This window comes from Pelecanus crispus, chromosome 8, assembly GCF_030463565.1.
Source record: "Pelecanus crispus isolate bPelCri1 chromosome 8, bPelCri1.pri, whole genome shotgun sequence".
NCBI lineage: Eukaryota > Metazoa > Chordata > Aves > Pelecaniformes > Pelecanidae > Pelecanus > Pelecanus crispus.
In genome coordinates this window covers 17,073,917-17,096,535 of record NC_134650.1, presented here as the reverse complement: position 1 = coordinate 17,096,535, position 22,619 = coordinate 17,073,917, and the positions used below count along the sequence as shown (strand labels likewise).

General features: G+C 38.5%; 1 protein-coding gene across 7 annotated transcripts in view; it reads right to left on the bottom strand.

Moving 5' to 3' along the window:
* The window catches only part of TENM2 (teneurin transmembrane protein 2), a 554,942-nt gene that overhangs the window by 319,562 nt on the left and 212,761 nt on the right, over nucleotides 1-22,619 (bottom strand). The window contains exon 3 of one of the 7 annotated variants that reach the window (XM_075715623.1): nucleotides 7,808-7,891. The exons of the other annotated variants lie outside the window; for them this stretch is intronic. Within the exon in view, the coding sequence (XP_075571738.1) occupies nucleotides 7,808-7,891 (84 nt within the window). The remainder of the gene's footprint in view (nucleotides 1-7,807; nucleotides 7,892-22,619) is intronic. 7 annotated transcript variants of the gene reach the window in all.

Genomic DNA, 22,619 nt, shown 5'->3' with positions numbered 1-22,619 from the left:
AAGAAGTGTGCTGTGTAAGTCTCAGCTTTTCACCTCTGCTTATTATGCCAAGCAGATTCAATTATTCAGATACAATAATCCCATTCACTATCTACATTTCTATCAAAATGCTTGGCCTTCCACTGACAACTTCTGAATGTAGTTATGCATCATCAATGTAAAAATCTTTACTATGGGGAAGAGTTCACAAGTAACATAGTTTAAAATAATTTACTGTCATCATTTCCATATTGCTTCTCCGTACTAAAAAATATAACGTAATCAAATTTGGTTTACTTACTATTATGGCATTAGAGACTATAAAAATTTTGCCCCAGATGCAGATCCAGTTTGGAATAAAGCACAATATATTTCCAGTTCATAACCCAAGCAAAAGAAAGTGCTTATAAAAGCAAGCTACGGAAATTCTCAAAGAAAGCACTGATCAGGCTCCCTCCACTTTTACCCTAGCAGTGGATATAAGCAAACCTAAACTAAGAAATTATGGCACTAGTGTAAAAAATGTGTGTATATATTTTTTTAAAATCAGTTTTTCTTGTCTCCCTCCTTACTCAAGTTTCACAGTATACATATGGGTATGAATAAGTAAGGGATTCTTCACCCTAACTTCATGCACAGCAGCTTGAGAAATGTTTCAGATTAACATAAATGATAATACACATACATAAGGCTGTCTTTCAAAGAGGTTTGATAATTTGTAAATGCAATGTTTACACAGATTAGGTCAAGTCAAAAGGTTTGTAATACAAGTATTTAACTTATGTAAATCTGTTTATCACTGCTAAGGAACATGGGATGACTTCAAATGCTCCCTATCTAATATACGCAGCACACATTTAGCGCAACTTCCATGAATTCTCATTCCAATTTTCTATTACTATGCAGTCTGCAAAGACAAAAATGCACTAAGTCAGATTGCTCTTTTTTTTCTTTTATCAGAACAATTAACATTAATCCCATATTACTTCACAGGCACTGCTTTTCTACACAAACAAACTGAATGAAGTTTGAATACAAGTATTAAAATAACTACAAGTACAGAAGTTTACCCTTAAACACATTTCTGTCAGTATTTCCTTAGCCATTGTTCAAGGAGGTAATGCAAAGCTTCATTTATACTCACTATATGTTTCAGGATTCCCAACAAAAAAGGCATGGCAATTCCTTTTAAAATTGTTTATATTATGGTTTTTTCAGGCGTAATTTTCTGTTTATACTGTATACAGTTTTACTTGCGTAACTTGTCAAAATGCTTTGTGAAACCATAAAAGGAGGACAAGGATTTCATATCATTAAGAGAGACCTTGGTGGCAGGAAGGGAAGACACTGAATTTGGTTTTACTTGAGATTTTTAAAGTTTTAGACAAAGAGTCTGAATTTGTGTCACTGTGGAGTCCATCCTGTTTTTTCACCTACTAGAGAATAAGTAGCTGAAGATTTTTTTCTAAGGTTTCCAATCCATGGTTTTAATTTTTATCTCAAAATCTTAAAATGAAATATCCACCCATCCATATGGAGATCCAGACATTTAGTTTTTTGGATTTATTAAAATCTACTTATACTGATAACAGCATAGGGACATATGATTTGGCACAGTAAACACAGGCTTAACTGGCTAATTGCTTGGATTTTGTATAGTGGATCATTATGCTAATGCTTCTGCAGTAAAGTGCTAAATAGGAATTCCCACAACAAAGACTTCTCATTGCTGACTGAGAAGGAAAAGGTAGGACATACTGGAGTAATTTGGGAAGAGACTGCTCTTCAGGGACACAGGAGAGGAAGTCTTCAAACCAACAGGACTACCAAGCTCTATGAAAGGGAAGAAGCATGCCACCACACAAAATGCCATGAATTACGTCTTTGTCTGAATAATTCAGGGACAGCAGGTGATTACATCTTGTCTTACAACCTTGCTTGGGAGGAAAGATAGCTTCGCAGAGCTTTACAGGACACAGACATACTCTATAAAAGTAAACAACTCCACATGTATGTAGAATTACTTGTACAATATTCAACTGGATCTTGAGATAAACCTCATTATTTTGTTCTGCAGTTGCAATGATGGCACTGTATATTATGCTCCCTTAAATACTTTCTCCCATGTAAACAAATCTGACACTGATCCCACACAACACCTGAACCTGCTCTGTCTTCACAGCCCCCGATTCATGGATGTGATAGAAAATTAGGCTTGTGTTATGATTCAACCCATCGGGCAGCTAAACACCACACAGCCGCTCGTTCGCTCTCCCCACCGCAGTGGGATGGGAGAGAGAATCGGAAAAAAAAAAGCAAAATTTGTGGACTGAGATAAAGACAGTTTAATAGGACAGAAAAGGAAGGGAAAATTAATAATAATAATAATAATAATAATAATAATAATAATAATAATAATAATTAAAAAAAAACCCAATTGTTGCACAAGGCAATCGCTCACCACCCACTGACCGATGCCCAGCCAGTCCCCAAGCAGTGATCGCTGCCCCACAGCCAACTCCTCCCAGCTTATATACTGCGCATGACGTCATATGGTATGGAATAGCCCTTTGGGCAGTTTGGGTCAGCTGTCCTGGCTCTGCCCCCTCCCAGCTTCTTGTGCACCTGGCAGAGCACGGGAAGCTGAAAAGTCCTTGACTAGTGCAAGCACTAACCAGCAACAACTAAAACATCAGTGTTATCAATGTTCTTCTCAAACTAAATCCAAAGCACAGCACTATGCCTGCTACTAGGAAGAAAATTAACTCTATCCCAGCTGAAACCAGAACAGCTTGCTTAGACGACTTTGTGGAAAAACTTTTGCTTTGGTAAAAGAAAGACAAAATGAGAAGTTTTCCATGATAACTAGGTATTTTGAAAGAATAAATATACATTTAACATTTTTGATCCAATAATAAACTGGATCAAAATAAAAAATAAAGAAAAGGCATCATCATAGCTATATATATTTTAAGTTCCTTTTAGTAGTTTAATATTTCCTTCAGTTTCCTGGAAAAGTTTTGTTATTGCTTTCCCTAAACTTATGTCCACATTTAATCACCCAAAATGCACCTCCACCACACAGCAGATGTGTCATTAACTATTTCTGAAAAAAAAAGTGAAATAAAATCACCCAGCATGAGAATGCTATGGAATAAGTCAACACTAGCAGATGGCGTTTATTTTGTCACTGCTCATGTTAAAAATTACCACCTATTTCATCAGTTTCTTTAAGGTAGAAGCTTCATGTAAAAAGTGGAAAAGCTATTTTTTATAAGCTGTCATAAAACTCCTTAAAATATAAGCTCTTGTTTTCATGGCTTCCAGTTTTCTAGGACATGGTGCAATACACAGGAGATCAGTTTGTATAAATCTGACATGATAGAGTATTTTGCTAGCAGCTCAGTCTTTCAACACACAATCTGTTTTGTTTCTCAAGCAAATTTGCAAATTCTTTCATTCAAATACCGGTGTTTTTAAGACAAATTCTGTAACAAGTGTTAAGTCTGCTCCTAGGAGAGGCACCTGGTAGAACTGTCATCTTGTTTTCTTCTAGGACCCAATATGCAAGAGAGCTTTATTTCCCCCGCAGAATCTCCTGCGTTCTCATTATTTTATATCATCACACACTTTTGGCTATGCGGTTTACATTCTCTGGTTGATTGTTTCTTAACAAACAGTATGTCACATGAAGAGCAATTGTACAACCTGGACTTGGCTACTTAAAGAAATCATTGCTAAAATCCCATGATAGAACCAGTTTTTGCTCATGTATTTTTGAACAATTTCCATTAAAATGGAAACCCAAAAAACCTCCCAGAAATGGAAATGCGTATAAACCTCAGTAAGGCAAACTGACATTGAAAGCAGCAGAGTGAACTAAATTCCTCACTACTGTGATTTAAACAGAAGTATTATAAACACTATCCGCAGTATCCATATATATATTACTTAAATACAATTTTCAACAAAGTAAAAGAACTTATTTATATCTGAAGGCCACCGGACAGCAGTCTACCATTCTCACTGATGATTTTAAATGTCATGCCATAGTGAGATCATCCTCCTAAATCAAATCCCCGTACAATCAGTTGCATTTTGCATCTAAACGTCATAAGCACAGGATAAAATCCAATCCATTTTCTTCCCCAGAAAAGGCATAATCCCTAACTTAATTAAATTACAGTTCAATTGATAACATCCCAAAATTACTTTAAGAACTTACTTGGACATCACAGATTACCATAGAACTTTGAGATAGTTATATGCTTGCTGCAACAACATATCAAATATATAGCTTATTAACTATAGTAATTCAAATCTCCTTTTGGTATTGACAGGATTACATCTGAATTCAGAGACTATGGACTCCGCTACGATGTCCAGATTTGTATGTTCACACCTTACTCAAGATCATCATGTTGAAACAAACAGAAAAGATGCTTAAACTGCACTACAATGGCTGCAAAGTGAACCAAAAGATAGGAAATGGTAGAAAAAAGGCTGCTTGGACAACCGCTGTTACTGCACTGCAATATGTTTTTTGATGACTTGACTCAATCCTTTCTCCCTCTCTGTTGAGTCTTCTATTGCACTTAACGTTCAGGTTGGCTTGCACACACTATACAAGGAAACAATGCTTTGATCTTCATTATCTAATGAGAAGCACAGGCCTCTGTTAGTGTCCTATTCAAATCATAGTCTGAGTGCTATTAAATTTCTTCTTTTGCTTTTATATATTGCTCAACATTACACTATCTGAATGCTTTAAAAGCATTAATTAATGGTTTTGATAGATCTCTGAGCTTTGGCTATGTTATTTTACAGCTATAAAAAGAAACCCAGGATGATTTGTTTGTTTGTTTAATTCTGGATCCTTAGTATGAGAAAGATTTGAGATGGTTTTGGTGGGGGTTTTTTTGGCGGGTTTTGTTGTTTTTGGTTTTTTTTTTTTTTAAATCTATTAAAATTCTCCCAGAAAAGGAGAAGTCAGAAAAAGTGAGATTTAGGTCTACTCCAAATACTACATAGAGGAAATATTTTCCTATAGGAGGCTTTTATCCTTTTTCCTTCCAGAGTCTGAACATGAATCTGACAACAATCCTTCTGCCTGTATTTCTGAAGCACTGACCACTATAATACCCATGTTCAGCACTTAACCTCCTTTTTTCCCATTACCTCTTGGTCTGCACCAGCATCGTCTTTCTCCTTAGCAAAGCCAAGTCTGAACAGATCAAGAAACCTAACATTTTATTAGAACACAGCAGTGATCCACCCACTAAATGAGCACACTCGATAACTGGGTACCTTAAAAATGAAAAGTCTGAGGGCTCTACTTATGGTGATACAAAGAGTCCTCTTCTGTTGACACAACATACACACTGAAAGCTTTGCAACACTATTTGGATGTATTTTCAGCCAGCTGAGGCTTTAAACCAAGGTTAGTGCCATCTGTCTTTTTTTGGCAGCATCCAGATTGATGTAAAAAATCCTATGGCACTTTTTAAAAGGAACAGTGATAAAGCTTGGTTTTGGTTGATTCCCTTGAATTATTAACATAATAGATTTGGCTGACATCAATGCCAGACAGCACAGCTGGATCTATAAGCTCACTGCACCTTTCTTACCACTTTTAGAGCATGCAACAAACCATTTTACTAGCCATATCAGATTTAGTATGTCCAAGTAATTAGACTCATAAAAGTCATAAAAAGTACTAAGATTTCCTATTGCTTGTCTCAGTTCTTATTTTCTTAAATGCATGTTACTGTCAAGCCAGAGGTGAGAATTAATAATACTGTCAAATATTTTTGACTTGCTATATAGTTATTAATACATTCTTATGTTCTTCTTAATTTCTAGAGCCCTGAACAAACACAATACCAAAAATTAAAAGCTACATATAAATCAAATTTGTTTGAATTGGAAAGGGTATCAGGTTGTCAGGGAAAAGAACTAAACCAAAGAGAAACAGTATTTGATGAAAAGCCTCAAAGCTTCAAATGAGAAAAGACATTGTTCAGATGGATGCAATTTGTAGGGTAAAACCTTTCTGTAATCCCAGAAAATGCACTCAAGTATTTTTCTTTGAGATTGAGTATGGCCTAAATAGCATAACCCATTCATTTTACCTGTACCAAAATCCGTTCTGCAACACCAATAATTGTGAATGCTTCAGAGAAATGCAGAGACATATACAAGATCATTTCCGTTCTTTATGAATTTCATCTTTATTACCAACCATATGTATGCCACCTTGGGCAATTTTTAGTATTATATACCAGCATTATGGAAATTTAGTTGCTCTACCAAATACTCTGGCTCCCACTCTTCTAAGAAGCACGGAAATACAAAATACGGTCCTTACCTCCAGTTTGAAAACACACTGAGCATTGTTGGGCTGCATTAACTATGAAATGGTCACAGATATTCGGTACTTTCCAGAATTTGATGTAAGAAACTGTCCCAGTATTTGCTTAGACACTGTTTTGAGATTCAAAACATAATGCCATTCACTAGTTTTTACCAACAACCAAGCAATTATGGAAAGAAGTATATCAGAAAATCAAACTGGGGGTGATGAGAAAACCTTGGTTTATGTCTCATTTAAATATTAAGCAAGCAGAGTATTATTCCTGTTTAGGGCCCTAATTCAGCAAAACATTGACTTAAGTGCTTAAATGAAAAGCCCAAATGGAAAGGTATCTTTCATGTATGTACTAGGTCATGGTTGCAATGGAAGAAAAGAATGAATTATCAAAATATGGCTTTCATCTCATTAGGCAGTCAAATACATGGCAAAAATTGCAGTGTTGAGGACAAAAGACTTTATAAAAAATGGCCCCTGCCAAATTAGTAAGGGCACACACTGATCCTACAGTTAGTATAAGTGTATATATCCAATGAATGAAAAACATCTTTTGAATTCAAAAACATCAAGAGGAAGATGTCAATGAATCATCACCTTTGTACTAAAATTCCTTAAGATGTCTTTGGATATATATTACTACAGCTTATTATTAGAAAGTACATTGCAAGCTTCTTTCCAAACATCCTCTTCCTCCCAAAGGAGTTTTGCTCTCAGAGAAACAAAAGGTGTGTGTGTGTGGGGAGTAGTGGTACTTTAAAAAAAAAATTGTCTATCAATGACGCGATTCCCTACAAAACCAAAAAAACCAACAAACTCCCCTGATGGTTTAGCACAGCCCCTAAGATACAGTGTCACACCAAGCATAACTGCCTGAATCTGAAACTCTTGGATCAAAAAAATTCAAATCAAGACTGAAGACGAACAGAGCTACCACTAAATCTTTCGTTAGAGAGTCAGATTTAAGAATCGCTGAAGCAACATGTATCACACACAAGCTTTTATCAATGGGATAAAACATATATAACTGCCTTTGTGAGAATACTGCTAGATACAGGTACCATATTGTTTTTAAATTATGCCTGTGTGTGCCCAGACCTGGCGTCTCTTACATGTCTTAGCTCTCTTTCTCTCCATGTAACGAGCCCTGTCCGTGAAGCAATGTCAGCTCAGGGAAAACTCAGCTCCTTCACCACCAAGTGAAGACTCCCAATAAAAACCCCACCCTTACTTAGTTCAATCAAATCAGGAAGGCAATACTCAACAATGCAATAGAAAGAAAGATCAGGTTTATTCAACAGAATATAAATACCCAGGAGGAAAAACCAACCAAACAAAAAAATCCCACAATACATATTAAGCAAAACGTAAACAGAACCAGATTAATCATTGCAAAACCCACAAATTCTAAACTAGGTTCTAAGTTTACAAGGAATAGTTTAAGCAAGATAAAAACCTTACGTATTAGAGAGTTCTTTGTCTCAGCCAGCTGCTGCCAGCTTGTCTGTCTGTCTTTCAATTTCTCAGAAAGGTGTGTGTGAAAATCTAAATGAAATAAAACAAATACATTTTAGAGATGGCTCTTTTCCTCCTTTTCTTCCATTCCACTCACCTTTGGTATAATACACCCAATAAAACGTTCCACTGCCTCCCACCCAAAACATTCCTGAATAATAAAAAATACATTACTTATTATTATCTAGAGATTGAGAATTCTTTTATCTTGTTATCAATGACATATAAAAAGGCATATTGAGTAGCAGCAGTACTGGTGAAATCTTGCTTTGCAGGAGGTACACATACCCACTGTCGGTATCATTAACCATGAAAAAAGACAAGAGTGCATAAAAATCTGGCTATAATACATGCATTAGAATTTAGCCTGAAGTCCACGAGAGCTTCCATACATGCTGTACACTAGGTATTTAAGACCATACTAACTTATTTTTGGTCTATGATCTATTACTCCTATAGCCAAGTATGTATTATTACCTCCTTCTAAAAGATAATTTTTATTATCTAAAAACAGACTCTTAAGATACATTTGAAAAATGGACACTTTCAGCTGTAATACATCACTTCTTACATGTTTATTGGAGCAGCATGATGGCTTTTACATTGACTATCAACATAATCAGGCTTATTCTGCTGCATCTCAACTAGAAATGAACCAGTGAAACCGCAGTGTTGCAGGGACGGTAATTTTTTTTCTTTTTTGTGTCATAAAAACTCTCCAGCTTTAGGAAGACAGATTTTAATATATACCAAAAAAATAATCCTTTAGCTTTGAACAGGCCTTCCCTTTGACTAAAAAGAAAACACGTTTCTTTTCATTGTACAACTAATTCAAATATACCTGGATTTTGAAAACATGATGTAATTAGGGAGTCCTCTTCATTTGAAAAGCACAAAATCAATTGGAAACTGTTATTGAATTTCAGAACAGGAAAGTTTTCAGATGTAATAAACAGGAAACATAAAACCTATTTTTATTTAGTTACATGAACTTCTTTGCACAAACCAGTAAGACAAGAAGCTTAGTAATTAATGTATGGTCACTTCAACTCTCGTTCTTCACTGTCTTTAAGGCTTCACTGGGAAATTATTTTATTTGGTACATCTCAGGTTCAAATCCTTAATAATTTTTACAAGATAATAATTTAATATTGCACCCAAGACTCACCAGAATCAACAATGAAAATGTGTTCTGTATACCACAGTAATTTATTATATGCAAAGAAAAAAAGGCAACTCATCGACACTTAAAGATATAAAACCAGCTGACTAAAACAACAGAAAATAAATTGCTTTGCATACTAAAGATGTAAGACAACAAATTAGCTGTTTGTTAGGAGCACAAATATTTTGGACCTAAAATGCCTGCAACAGAAATAATGTGGAAGAATGACAGCTCCCGAGTTCTACATTACTGGCTGGGAGGAAAAAGTAATTTTAAGGGACAAGTTATACTTTCACAAACAATAAAAACCAGACAGAATTTACTCAACTGCCTAAACATCTCCTTGCCACACATGAAATTCAAGTTTGATGTGGTATGACTATAAGTCATTTTCAGGTATTTTGGCTCATGTCTAATTAGTTCAGCTTTACTTTTGATGATGCAGACTTTTGATTTAAAAGCAAGGAAGGAAAACAGGACATTTTCAGGAACACTCCACTGAAAGATAATTCTAAGAACGATATGCAAGTGAAGTAACAATATGTGAAGAGCAGAGCACAATGACTATCAATATAAAAACTTTGGTAAAAAAAAAAAAAACATTGCAAATTTCTTCATTTTGGTGTTACCACCAATTTTCCCAAAAAATATAATACTAAAAGTTGATGAGATTGTTTTCACAGTTTAAAAATAGGAGAAATTAAATATAAGTAAACACATGTATTCACAGGAATAGATCAAAAAGGAAGTAATGGAAATGTTTCACTAAGGGTTTTTTTTTTTCCCTTTTCCTTTTTTATGTGAAAATGGGACCAAATTCTTAAATACAGTTCAATTCTTCTGTGGTACTTACAGTTAAATTAAACAATTTTAGTATTTTGCAACTTTACAGTTTCTGTTGTATCACAGCCTATAATATGCAAATTTTTGAAAACTTTACTGTCTCTATTTTTGTTTTAATAGAAGTTTTGCTTCAATTTCTCTTTCAAGAGAAAAACCAGAATTAATCCATCAACAGTTTATCTATTGACATTTTATCACATTACCCTTTAAGATTGTGTGGGTTACTAAATCTGCTATTTTCTCTTTTTACCTGTCTGTGGCCACCTTGGGATTCACAATTACAAAGGGTACAGATGAGGACAACAAACTGTTCCCCCAAGGAAGCTGAGCCATCCCTCTTTTTGATGTGAAACGTCTAAAACTAATGGCTAAAACATAAGTTTCCAAGCTCTGTTTCTCCAACAATTAAAAAAAATGTTTGTTCCTAATGCCCAAAGGAAAGAATAATTTAAATGTTGAGACACTTTAAAAATAGTGTCATCTGAAGGGAAGTCTCCATGGGTATTACCTTCCTTTGACACTCACAGGGAGTTAAACCTAATTGCATTTAGGGTTATCTCTAGCAGCTACACTCAGAATCAAACATCCTCATGAGGACTATTGTTCTAACTAATCTACTTATTAGGCTTTTATTCAGATTTAGTACAGTCTTTTATAAAAAAACATCTCAAAGGGATAGTAATGGATTTTGCAATTATCAGACAAGACAGAATAGACTATGACCTACAATCTTTGGCCTTGCCAAAAATTAGGAAAAAAAATCTTTTGTAAGTAAATCTTTAGTTCATTAAGTTAATTTTAGTCCCTATCAGACACCACACTTTACGTCCGGAAAAAGTAAAGCCTGTGTGAATTTACTATGCTTTCCTCTTACACATTCTTCTAAAACACAAACCCCACAATGTCCACAGGTCCATTTGCTCCTACAGTAACTGACAGAGAGAAAGAAATCTGCTTTCTGTACATTACTTTCAAAGAGTAGCAGTTTTTGGCTTGCTGTCTCAAGTCCCACTTCAAGTTAAAAATTGGAATTTTCCCCTTCACAGTCCTGTCTGAATGGATGCTTCCAACTATGCACTATGAATTTTCACCCTTATTAGTTTAGTCAAGTATTCTGGAATTTCACTTTTTAACATTTCCCAATAGGCATCAGTAAAAGGTTGGCTGATACTAATAATAGAATAAACACTAGCAACACTCTGAAAATTGAGAAAACAAATACTGCAATTCTTAAACCAGTCTCCTGTGAGGTATACAATGTTCAGACTAGCTGCTTGTCTTCTGCACAGTATTCAGCAAACTCATTTTCTTCTCCTTTCCTCACAGCAGCCTTTTCAGAAACTGATACTCTGCTTCCACCATTCTATTACTTTTTAACATTTACCTAACTTCCCTCACACCCCAACAGTCTCCCATGAGGCCTGGCACTCTGACAAGACCTACAAGACATCTTCTTGCTGTCCGACAGAAAGTCTAACAGGGAAAGGTTGTAATTACTCTCCCCATTTTCACTCCCTCTCTATCGCTATGCCATGTAACCAGCAACCAGGAGGCACCTCTGAACACCATGCAGGCAGAGGTTCAGCTCATCAGGATCCCACCACAGAGCCTTCTTGGGCCCCACGGGACACGTCTTTCTCACAGCAAGGAGGTTGATCACCAAATATTGTGTTGCTCTTAATTTATGGTTCCTCTTTTGAGCTGGCCTAACTGTTACCTACCCAGGAACCAGTACCACGCCCATCTCTTCTTTCTCCTACCCCATCCCCAGTTGTGTTCTTCGTTTGGAATTTTCCCCTTCACAGTCCTGTCTGAATGGACGCTTCCAACTATGCACTATGAATTTTCACCCTTATTAGTTTAGTCAGGTATTCTGGAATTTCACTTTTTAACATTTCCCAAAAGGCATCAGTAAAAGGTTGGCTACCAATCATACAGTCTATGTACCACCCTTTAAGATGATAGCACATTGTTTATGATTTCTTTTTTTTTTAACAGTATGAAACCTTTTTGCATTTTATAAGGTGTGCTTTCTCCACCCATAATTCTTACGCCTCTCTGTCAACATTCATCCAGAAAATAACTGTGGAACTTTAAATATGACCAGAACCTAAATATCCTCCTAAGCTCTGTTCTCTTTTTCCCTCCTCTATTTATCAAAGGGCATAACCCAATTTTTACTGGCAATAAACAATGAAAAGATGGTTTATTTTTATAGACTAGCACTTCAGAAGCATTAAAAAAAGGTCTTACAAATAAATACCCTTAATTTCTCAAGCTGCTTCCTCTCCCTCCCAATATTCACACAAAAAGATCCAGTAACAAACACTCGCTCCATCTCTGTCACACCTATGTGGCTGACACTTGTCCCAATTGTCTCCGATTTCCATTCTACTGAACACTTTCAATGAGCAGATGTTGCTCCTCTGTTAATACCTTAGTACGTTTTCATTGCTATTTGCTCAATATTTATTACTGATCATTATGGTTTTTGAGGAACAGAACAAAAACCTTAACAACTGACAGAATGTTCTCTCAGTACTGGGCAGGTCAAAGCTCTATGTTTTCTGCAAATAACTTTTTTTGTTTTGTTTTTTCATCACATTCTCCCCTAACATTTTGAATCAAGTGTACTGGACAGACATAAAAAACACGGTACTCTTAACCCATATGCATATCATTTCTGGAGGCAAATAATGATTATGAAGAAATTAGAAAAAAGTCTGTAATACAAAAATCATGCAGAAAAGTATGGGAATATAAACTGTTCAGTAAAAAAGAGCCACATAATTTTTCTTTTCCTATATTGTCTTGACAGAATTACTATCTGCTGTTTTACTCTATTATGTTCTATTGCACATTTTATATCCAATGTTTTGTTTGATCTTTTACAAAAATTGTATTAATTTTTCTCTCCTCTGAAGCACATTCACCAAGCCAATTAAACGTAAAAAAGCTTTGCCTGCATAGTATACTGGCAGCTCTCAAGCACAATTATGCTCCAATACAAAACATCCACGACATGTATTTTACTTTTTGAAAGTATACACTTAAACATGTTAACACACCACCAAATATTCATGCAAGAATGACAAACGCTACAAAGGAAAATGCTCTAATACTAGTTCAAGTACATTTGAAAGCCTATTATAGTTCAGTGAACTCAACAGCAAATACACCATTTTCCCTCTTCTCTGTCTATCAAAGGTAAGGTTACAAAATGGGAGTCAGAAGAATTTGTGATTCTCAGTGCTATTTATAATGTCCTAAATATTACCAAACATGACCAGCAACAGATCTACTGCACCAGGAGCTGGATTTTCCAAGTGCATTGCCCACATCTCTTATACAGAATCAACTAAGCCGCTAGCTACTTTAGAGACAACAGTACAGGACTTAAAATGACAAATACCTTCATTTTGGATTTTCATTTCCTAGGGACTACTAAAAGCATTAGGATGTACTAGTACTGTAAGAATTACAGGGACATGGATAATTCAGATCAGCACTTAGTAGAGTGCATTGACATGCCTATTTTTTTGTGCAGAAGTCTGTATACACTATGAACTTAAAGTGAACTGAAACAAAATTACAAATGGATTTAAGTAAAATTAAATGGTTTCAACTTGTCTTATTTCCAAAAAGAATTAAGCACAGGCCCTCTTAAGTCCAAAAAACAGAAGTTTCCATCAATTTCACAATACGACTTTAAAATCAAGCCACAAAATCACTAGTAATTTGGACGAATCTTCTAAAATGCACCTGAACAGTCAAGCCCTAACATCTAAAACATCCATAACTGCCTCTTAATTCAACCTGGCCATTGACGCGCATCAAAAGAAAAACTCTAAGTGAAACTGCATAACATTTTTTTTCTCCTCTTCACGCTGTTTCCTTCTGGTTTTGTTTTGCTTTGCTTTTTAAAGTAAGGGTGAATTTAACAACTATTATTTCATGCTGTTAGGAATGGGTTAGTATCCTGTCCTGGTTTCGGCTGGGATAGAGTTAATTTTCTTCCTAGTAGCTGGCATAGTGCTGTGCTTTGGATTTAGGATGAGAATAACATGGATAACACACTGATGTGTTAGTTGTGGCTAAGCAGTGTTTATACTCGTCAAGGACTTTTTCAGCTTCCCACGCTCCGCCAGGTGCACAAGAAGCTGGGAGGGGGCACAGCCAGGATAGTTGACCCAAACTGCCCAAAGGGCTATTCCATGCCATATGACGTCATGCTCAGTATAGAAACTGGGGGCAGTTGGCCGGGGGGCAGCGATCGCTGCTCGGGGACTTGGCTGGGCATCGGTCAGTGAGTGGGTGGTGAGCAGACGCATTGTGCATCACTTGTTTTGTATATTCTTTTATCATTATTATTATTTTCTCTTCCTATGCTGTCCTATTAAACTGCCTTTATTTCAGCCCACGGGTTTTACTTTTTTTTTTCCCCGATTCTCTCCCCCTTCCCACTGCGGGGGGGTGGGGGGGAGGGTGAGCAAGAGGCTGTGTGGTGCTTAGTTGCCAACTGGGGTTAAACCACAACAGTCCTTTTTGGTGCCCAATGTGGGGCACGAAGGGTTGAGATAACAACAGATCCGACCAGAGCATGTTAAAACAAATTTGTTATAAGCATTTGTTATATTAGTTTAGTAAGCGCTGGTCACAATGTTGATTTACTTGCTCTCAGAGCTGTTGAATTTGTTCCGAGAGTTGTGTTATGTAACACCTCACTTACCGTATATACTGTGTATCAGTATTTATGTGCTGTTTATTACCTCTGGGAGATGGATTAAGTTTATCGCTTTGCTGTACTGTGTAACACTGGCTTATGGTATGATAAAGTTGTTGGTCATGAGATCAATCTTATATTTGTACTCAGCATTGCTGTCACCTCTGTACTTCAGAAGCCATCTATCAGAAATTATCAATATTTACACTTTTTACTTTTTCTCCTCAGAAAGCTAGCCTATGGGGGAAACACCTTCTTTCAACTTCCCCTTCTTCTCTAGCCTAATTACAATAGCTCTTGGGAATTTTGAACATCCTTGGGATGTTCAAACCAGCATGATATAGCATATTGCTATATCTCTTGAATGTGTGTCAGGTCTTGCTTAGGGTTAAACAACTGTTTAAGAATATTGCGGCTACTCAAACCCCAGTGACAGGCACTGCGGCTACTCCAACCCCCATGACAGGCATTGTGGCTACTCAAACCCTGGCGACAGGCATTGTGGTTACTCCAACCCCTGCGACAGGCACTGTGGCTATTCAAATGCTGGTGAAATGCACTGCAGCTGAACCAGAGAACCAACCCGTGTTGGTATCAGTTGCCCCCATACACAAGAAGAAATCTTGGAAGCCAAAGTCAGCTTGTTTAGAAAGGGATGGTGAAAAAACAGGGCCTTCACAAGGAGAGGAGGAGTAAGAGGAGGAACTCGTAAATGAGACAGAAACCACCCGATCTCTATCCCTGAGTGAGCTGTGACATATGTGAAAAGATTTCAGCCATCATCCAGGAGAGTGCATTGTCACCTGGCTGCTCTGATGCTGGGATAACGGGGCCAGTAGCCTGGAATTAGAGGGTAAGGAAGCCAAACAGCTGGGATCCCTTTCTAGGGAAGGAGGCATTGACAAAGCGATTGGAAAAGAAGCACAAGCCCTTAGCCTCTGGAGGCGACTACCGTCAGGCATGAAGGAAAGATATCCCTTCAAGGAAGATGTTGTATATTGCCCAGGCAAATGGACCACTGTAGAGAAGGGTATCCAGTACCTGAGGGAATTAGCTCTGCTGGAAGTGATTTATAGTGACCTGAACAATGAGCAGTTACCCAAAGATCCAGATGAAGTCCAGTGCACATGACCCATGTGGTGGAAGCTGGTACGGAGCACACCAGCGCTATATGCCAACTCGTTGGCAATACTGACCTGGAAAGATGAAGAGGCACCAATGGTGGATGAAGCGGCTAGCTGACTCCAGGAATACGAAGAAAGTATCTCTTCTGCCCTTCTATCTTGTCTTGGTTGTAGAGAAAGTGTCCTGGGAGGTCCAGGAACTCAAAGAGAATAGGTCGTACTCTCTACCTACACAGACCAATATCTCAGCTATTAGGAGTCAGCGTTCTTCTGCTCAAGAGAAAGGATATAGGGGCTACACACCATGGGCCACCCTATGGTTTTACCTGCGTGACCATGGAGAGGACATGAGGAAGTGGGATGGAAAATCCACCTTGACTCTAGAGGCATGGGTACGTGACTTGCAAGGAAAAACAATCACACAAGGGGGTTCTTCCAGGAAAATTGCTGCTCTGGTTTCCAGTGGGCAGTTCCCTAGACAGAGCAGAAGGGCTGATCTTACTTCTGATCTTAATGAAGGGACTCCTGACTCATATGTACAAGAAGTGAGTAACAAATACTATAACCAGGACTAGAGGGGCCCTGCCTCCAGCCAGGTGGAGGAAAGGGACAACCAGGTTTACTGGACTGTGTGGAGTCGATGGCCTGGCACATCAGACCCACAGGAATATAAGGCTCTAGTGGACACCGGCGCACAGCGTACCCTAATGCCATCAAACTATAGAGGGGCAGAACCCATTTGTATTTCTGGAGTGACAGGGGGATCCCAACAGCTAACCGTATTGGAGGCCGAAGTGAGCCTAACTGGGAATGAGTGGCAAAAGCACCCCATTGTGACTGGTCCAGAGGCTCTGTGCATCCTTGGCATAGACTACCTCAGGAGAGGGTATTTCAAGGACCCAAAAGGGTACCGGTGGCCTTTTGGTACAGCTGCCTTGGAGACGGAGGAAATTAAACAGCTGTCCACCTTACCCGGTCTCTCAGAGGACCCTTCTATTGTGGGGTTGCTGAGGATGGAAAAAAACCAGGTGCCGAGTGCCACCACAACAGTGCACCGGCGGCAATATCGCACCAACCGAGACTCTCTGATTCCCATCCCTAAGCTGATTTGTCGACTGGAGAGCCAAGGAGTGATCAGCAAGACTCACTCACCCTTTAACAGTCCCATACAGCCAGTGTGAAAGTCTAATGGGGAGTGGAGACTAACAGTGGACTATCGTGGCCTCAATGAAATCACGCTGCTGCTGAGTGCTGCTGTGCCTGACACGCTAGAACTTCAATACGAATGGGAGTCAAAGGCAGCCAAGTGGTATGCCACAACTGACATCACCAATGCGTTTTTCTCCATCCCTTTGGCAGCAGAACGCAGGCCCCAGTTTGCTTTTACCTGGAGGGGCATCCAGTACACCTGGAATCAACTGCCCCAGGGGTGGAAGCACAGCCCCACCATTTGCCATGGACTGATCCAGATGGCACCGGAACACGGTGAGGCTCTGGAACACCTGCAATACCTTGATGACATCATTGTGTGGGGCAATACAGTAGAAGAGGTTTTTGAGAAAGGGGAGAAAATAGTCCAAATCCTTATGAAGGCCGGTTTTGCCATAAAACAAAGTAAGGTCAAGGGACCTGCACAGGAGACCAAGTTTATAGGAATAAAATGGCAAGATGGACGTCGTCAGATCCCAATGGATGTGATCAACAAAATAACAGCTATGTCCCCACCAACTAGCAACAACGAAACACAAGCTTTCTTAGGCGTTGTGGGTTTTTGGAGAATGCATATTCAAATTTCAGTCTGATTGTAAGCCCTCTCTATCAAGTGACCCAGAAGAAAAATGATTTCAAATGGGGCCCTGAGCAATGACAAGCCTTTGAACAAATTAAACAGGAGATATTTCATGCAGTAGCCCTTGGGCCAGTCTGGGCAGGGCAAGATGTAAAAAACGCGCTCTACACCACAGCTGCGGAGAATGGCCCTACCTGGAGCCTCTGGCAGAAAGCACCAGGGCAGACTCGAGGTCGACCCCTGGGGTTTTGGAGTCAGGGATACAGAGGATCCGAAGCCCGCTATAGTACAACTGAGAAAGAGATATTGGCAGCATATGAAGGGGTTTGAGCTGCTTCGGAAGTGGTTGGTACTGAAGCACAGCTCCTGCTGTCACCCCGACTGATGGTGTTGGGCTGGATGTTCAAAGGGAGGGTCCCCTCTACACATCATGCAACTGATGCTATGTGGAGTAAGTGGGTTGCACTAATCACACCATGGGCTTGAACAGGAAACCCCAGTCACCCAGGAATCTTGGAAGTGATCATGGACTGGCCAGAAGGCAAAGATTTTGGAATATCACCAGAGGAGGAGGTGACACATGCTGAAGAGGCCCCACTGTATAATAAATTGCCAGGAAATGAAAAGCAACATGCCCTGTTCACTGATGGGTCCTGTCGTCTTGTGGGAAAGCATCGGAGGTGGAAAGCTGCTGTATGGAGTCCTATAGGACAAGTCGCAGAAACTGCTGAAGGAGAAGGGGAGTCAAGTCAGTTTGCAGAGGTGAAAGCCATCCAGCTGGCTTTAGATATTGCTGAATGAGAAAAGTGGCCAGTCCTTTATCTCTATACTGACTCATGGATGGTGGCAAATGCCCTGTGGGGGTGGTTGCAGCAATAGAAACAGAACAACTGGCAGCGCAGGGGCAAACCCATCTGGGCTGCCGCATTGTGGCAAGACATTGCTGCCCAGGTAGAGAACCTGGCTGTAAAAGTTCGCCACGTAGATGCTCACGTACCAAAGAGTTGGGCCACTGAAGAACATCAAAACAACCAGCAGGTGGATCAGGCCTCTAAGATTGAAGTGGCTCAGGTGGATTTGGACTGGCAACATAAGGGTGAACTATTCAAAGCTTGGTGGGCCCATGACACCTCAGGCCATCAAGGAAGAGATGCAACATATAGATGGGCTCGTGATCGAGGGGTGGACTTAACTATGGACAGTATTGCACAGGTTATTCATGAATGTGAAACATGCGCTGCAATCAAGCAAGCCAAGCGGTTCAAGCCCCTCTGGTATAGTGGACAATGGCTAAAATATAAATATGGGGAGGCCTGGCAGATTGATTACATCACACTCCCACAAACCCACCAAGGCAAGCGCTATGTGCTCACCATGGTGGAAGCAACCACCGGATGGCTGGAAACATATCCCGTGCCCCATGCCACCGCCCGGAACACCATCCTGGGCCTTGAAAAGCAAGTCCTGTGGCGATTTCCGAAACAACCTCATAGACACCTGGGCCAAAGAGCACGGCATTGAATGGGTATATCACATCCTTTATCATGCACCAGCCTCCGGGAAAATTGAATGACACAATGGACTGTTAAAGACTACCCTGTGAGTATGCCCTGGCTGGGCATTGGTTAGCGTGTGGTGACCAATTGCCTTGTACATCACTTGTTTTGTTTATCATTATTATTACATTATTATTATTTATTTTCCCTTCCTTTTCTGTCCTATTAAACTGCCTTTATCTCAGCCCACAGGTTTTACTTTTTTTTTTCTCTGATTCTCTCCCCCTTCCCACTGCAGGGGCGGGGGGAAGGGTGAGCGGGCGGCTGTGTGGTGCTTAGCTGCCAACTAGGGTTAAACCATGATGTATCCCCATATGGGTCAATGACTCAGATATGGGTCAATACCCCCATAATTTATAAAACCATAAGCCATAACTCTCATGGGAATAATTTGAATAATAAACTAAGAAAAGCTTTAGTCTCAAGTAGCAACTACAGGTACTCTAAGGTTGCTTTCTCTGTCTTTAATACCTCTTCCATGCAAGTCTTTCTCCAAAATAACACTTTACTATTAGTCATAAATGACATTGGTGATCTAAATGTTCCAATTACTACATTTTTAGATCAAAAACTTATGCCTGGAAAGACCAATATCTGAATTATTAGGCTAATGGGGAGAATTTAATTTACTGAAGTACAAACTAAACAGTTGCTGGTGAAAGTGTATCACTTTTTCAAATGTAGCTATTTGAAAAACAAACAAAAAACACCACTAATGAAAACCAGTATCCTTACACAAATATGGTGACAAAATTCACATTAACCAAGTTTTAGAACAAAAGCGGTCAGGTATAAAGTTTAAATTTAGAGGGTACTATATGCATTGTACTACAACCAATCAACACCTCAGTTAAAGCACCCACTGCTGTTCTTTGTCACTTTTGGCAGCACAAAAACCAGTGCAAATTAAAACTGTATAGAGAAGGCTAAAAAGAATTTAAAGAATTCTAAAAAGAATTCCTTAAAAATAATTTTTCTCCTTATTGTGGGATACATATTGATGTCCTGTGCTTTTTCAGCTTGGAAGTGTAAAGAAAGAAAAAGTCAACCAAAATGCTACGCAAAAATTATCTGCCACATACTTCTTTGCTGCTTCTTTTGTGAGTAAAGGAATAAACCCAAGTTAGCTGCTCTTGATAAGATTGGACTTGTTTTAATTTATCAACTAATGTCAGCAGAATGGAGCACTGTGACAGCTGTGAAATAAACATTAAGGTATTCATAAAACAACAGAACGAAGGTTTTCCAGCACAAGCATGCAATTCTGATAGCACTAAATTATTATAATCACATTGGGTGTTGTGTCACCCCACCCCTCCTCCAAAACAAACAAACAAAAAAATCAAACCACCAAAACATGATTTGTTTTGTCAAAAGAACAGCGTAAAGCTAAGATGTGGACAAAAAAATTAAGAAGGACCAAAGTGCTACCACATTAGTCCTACTGATATATTGGGCATTTTTTTTCAGTGACCTGAATATTCCATAGGCCCTACAACATCCTGTATGCTCCTAACACTGTAGCTTATTGCTCATTTAAAATTAAGAGGGTCCCTAAAAATATAAAGAAAACCTGAAACAAATACATATAGTTGTGTACCTAGGGAGCTGGTGATTGAGATCAATATTCTAGCGATAATAATACCTTACAAAACAAAAAAGCTCTTAAAGTAGTAACTTCAGCATCTGCTTTCTCATTACACAGTTACGTTCTTCACCGTTAAGAATTATTGTTTTTAAATTGTTGAGGCAATTTAATTGATGAGCCTCAACCACCTTTAGACCTACTTTTACTTACTGATCTCTCTTCTCTTTCTACAGCAAGTTCTATTACTGGAAAAAAAAAAAATCAAATTACAGTTTTCAAGTAATTTAGTTGGTAAAATCTAATTTGTCATCTGTGCCTGTAAACAATTTTGAAGAACTAAGAATTGACACACAATTCACAAGAAGACAAGCAGGCAAACTTACAGTCTTACTGTGTTATTTGTTGGGGAAAAAAAAAAATTACAAAGGACAAGATTTCAATCTCAAATTTTACCAACCATCTCTTTAGCCTCTATAATGAGATCGCCTATAGCTTTGAAACAAATTTATTCTCAGTACCCTTTGACAAGGAATGTAAGTATAACCTGTAGCGAGTCAGATCATAGATCTTTTATCACATCTAGCCTAAGGAAAAGTATAAAATTAAAGTAAACATATAAACATAATCCTTCAGAATAGCCTCTGAAACTCCAGGAGTTTCTCTCGGAGTTCCTAAAATTTTTATTCAACAGCCCTGGTTGGATTCTTCTTCCATCAATTAGAATCATAGAATCACAGAATCATTTAGGCTAGAAAAGACCCTTAAGATCATCAAGTCCAACCACAATTTCTCAAGTCCGTCTTTGAACCAGTGTAAATTGTTAGTATTTACAAAGTCCAGGGACAAGAAGTCCAACACCTTCCCCGAATGTTATATGAAGAAGTAGATTTTTGTTCATTTTGGATCTGCCATTTGCTAATTTGATGTTGTATAGTTCCCATATGGGGAAAAAGCAGTGAACAATCATTCCTTACTCCCATTCTCTACGTCACTCACTACTGCACAGACTCCAATCTTTTCACCAGTCACTGGGTTTTTTTACACTGAAGAATATTAAACTATTAAAGGCATTCTTCACAAGGAAACTATGCCATATTTTGGGTAACCCATCTCACTGGCTCTTACCTTTTGCAGTCCTACTAGATCATTCTTTAAACGGAAGAATGAGAATTCAATGTATTGTTCAAGGTATGGACATCCCACACCTTTATAGAATGGCAGTGATAATATTTTCTGTTTTGTTCTTTACATAAACTTTCCACTGGTTCTTCCTGTTTGTTGTAAGAAGGGGGTTGTTTGCATTATTGTAATATCCTTTCATAGGATTTTCCACTGTCGCACTAACATAACTTTCCTGAATAATAATAGCCAATTCAGAGCCCATCATATTTCTTCATCAATTATCAATTTCACCTGCTGTTTTGTCTCCCAGCCATTCAGCATCATGAGATTCTTCATGAAATTTTTCAGTCTGTGTCTTCACTACTACTGGATAACACTTGGCATACAGAAAACAATCACCTCAGTACATATCTGTTTTCCCAGGTCATTTAAAAAAAAAAAAACCATCAAAATTATGTTTGCCCTATGAATGGAACAACACAGTGCAGGAGGTGGCTGTAACACACTCAAAACCCCAGACAAATTCAGCTTTTTTATGTAACAATGTACATTTACCTTACACATCATGGTAGCTGCTTCCCTCTGCATACAACACAGGCTAATAATAAATATACTCATCTGTTTCCTGATAGGTAGAATCTAGACTTAAGGTCTCTGCCCAGTTTCCACAAACCAAGCAGTTTATAGGAAGAGCCAGAAGAATTGCCTGGACAAGACAGACATACATAAACATATTACCAGTTCACGCTGTGCACTGTTAGAGAGAAAGCATTAGACACATGACTCAAAAGGGATAACATTTTAGAGTCAATAAATGTAGACAATACTTTCTACATGTACCAGAAGGA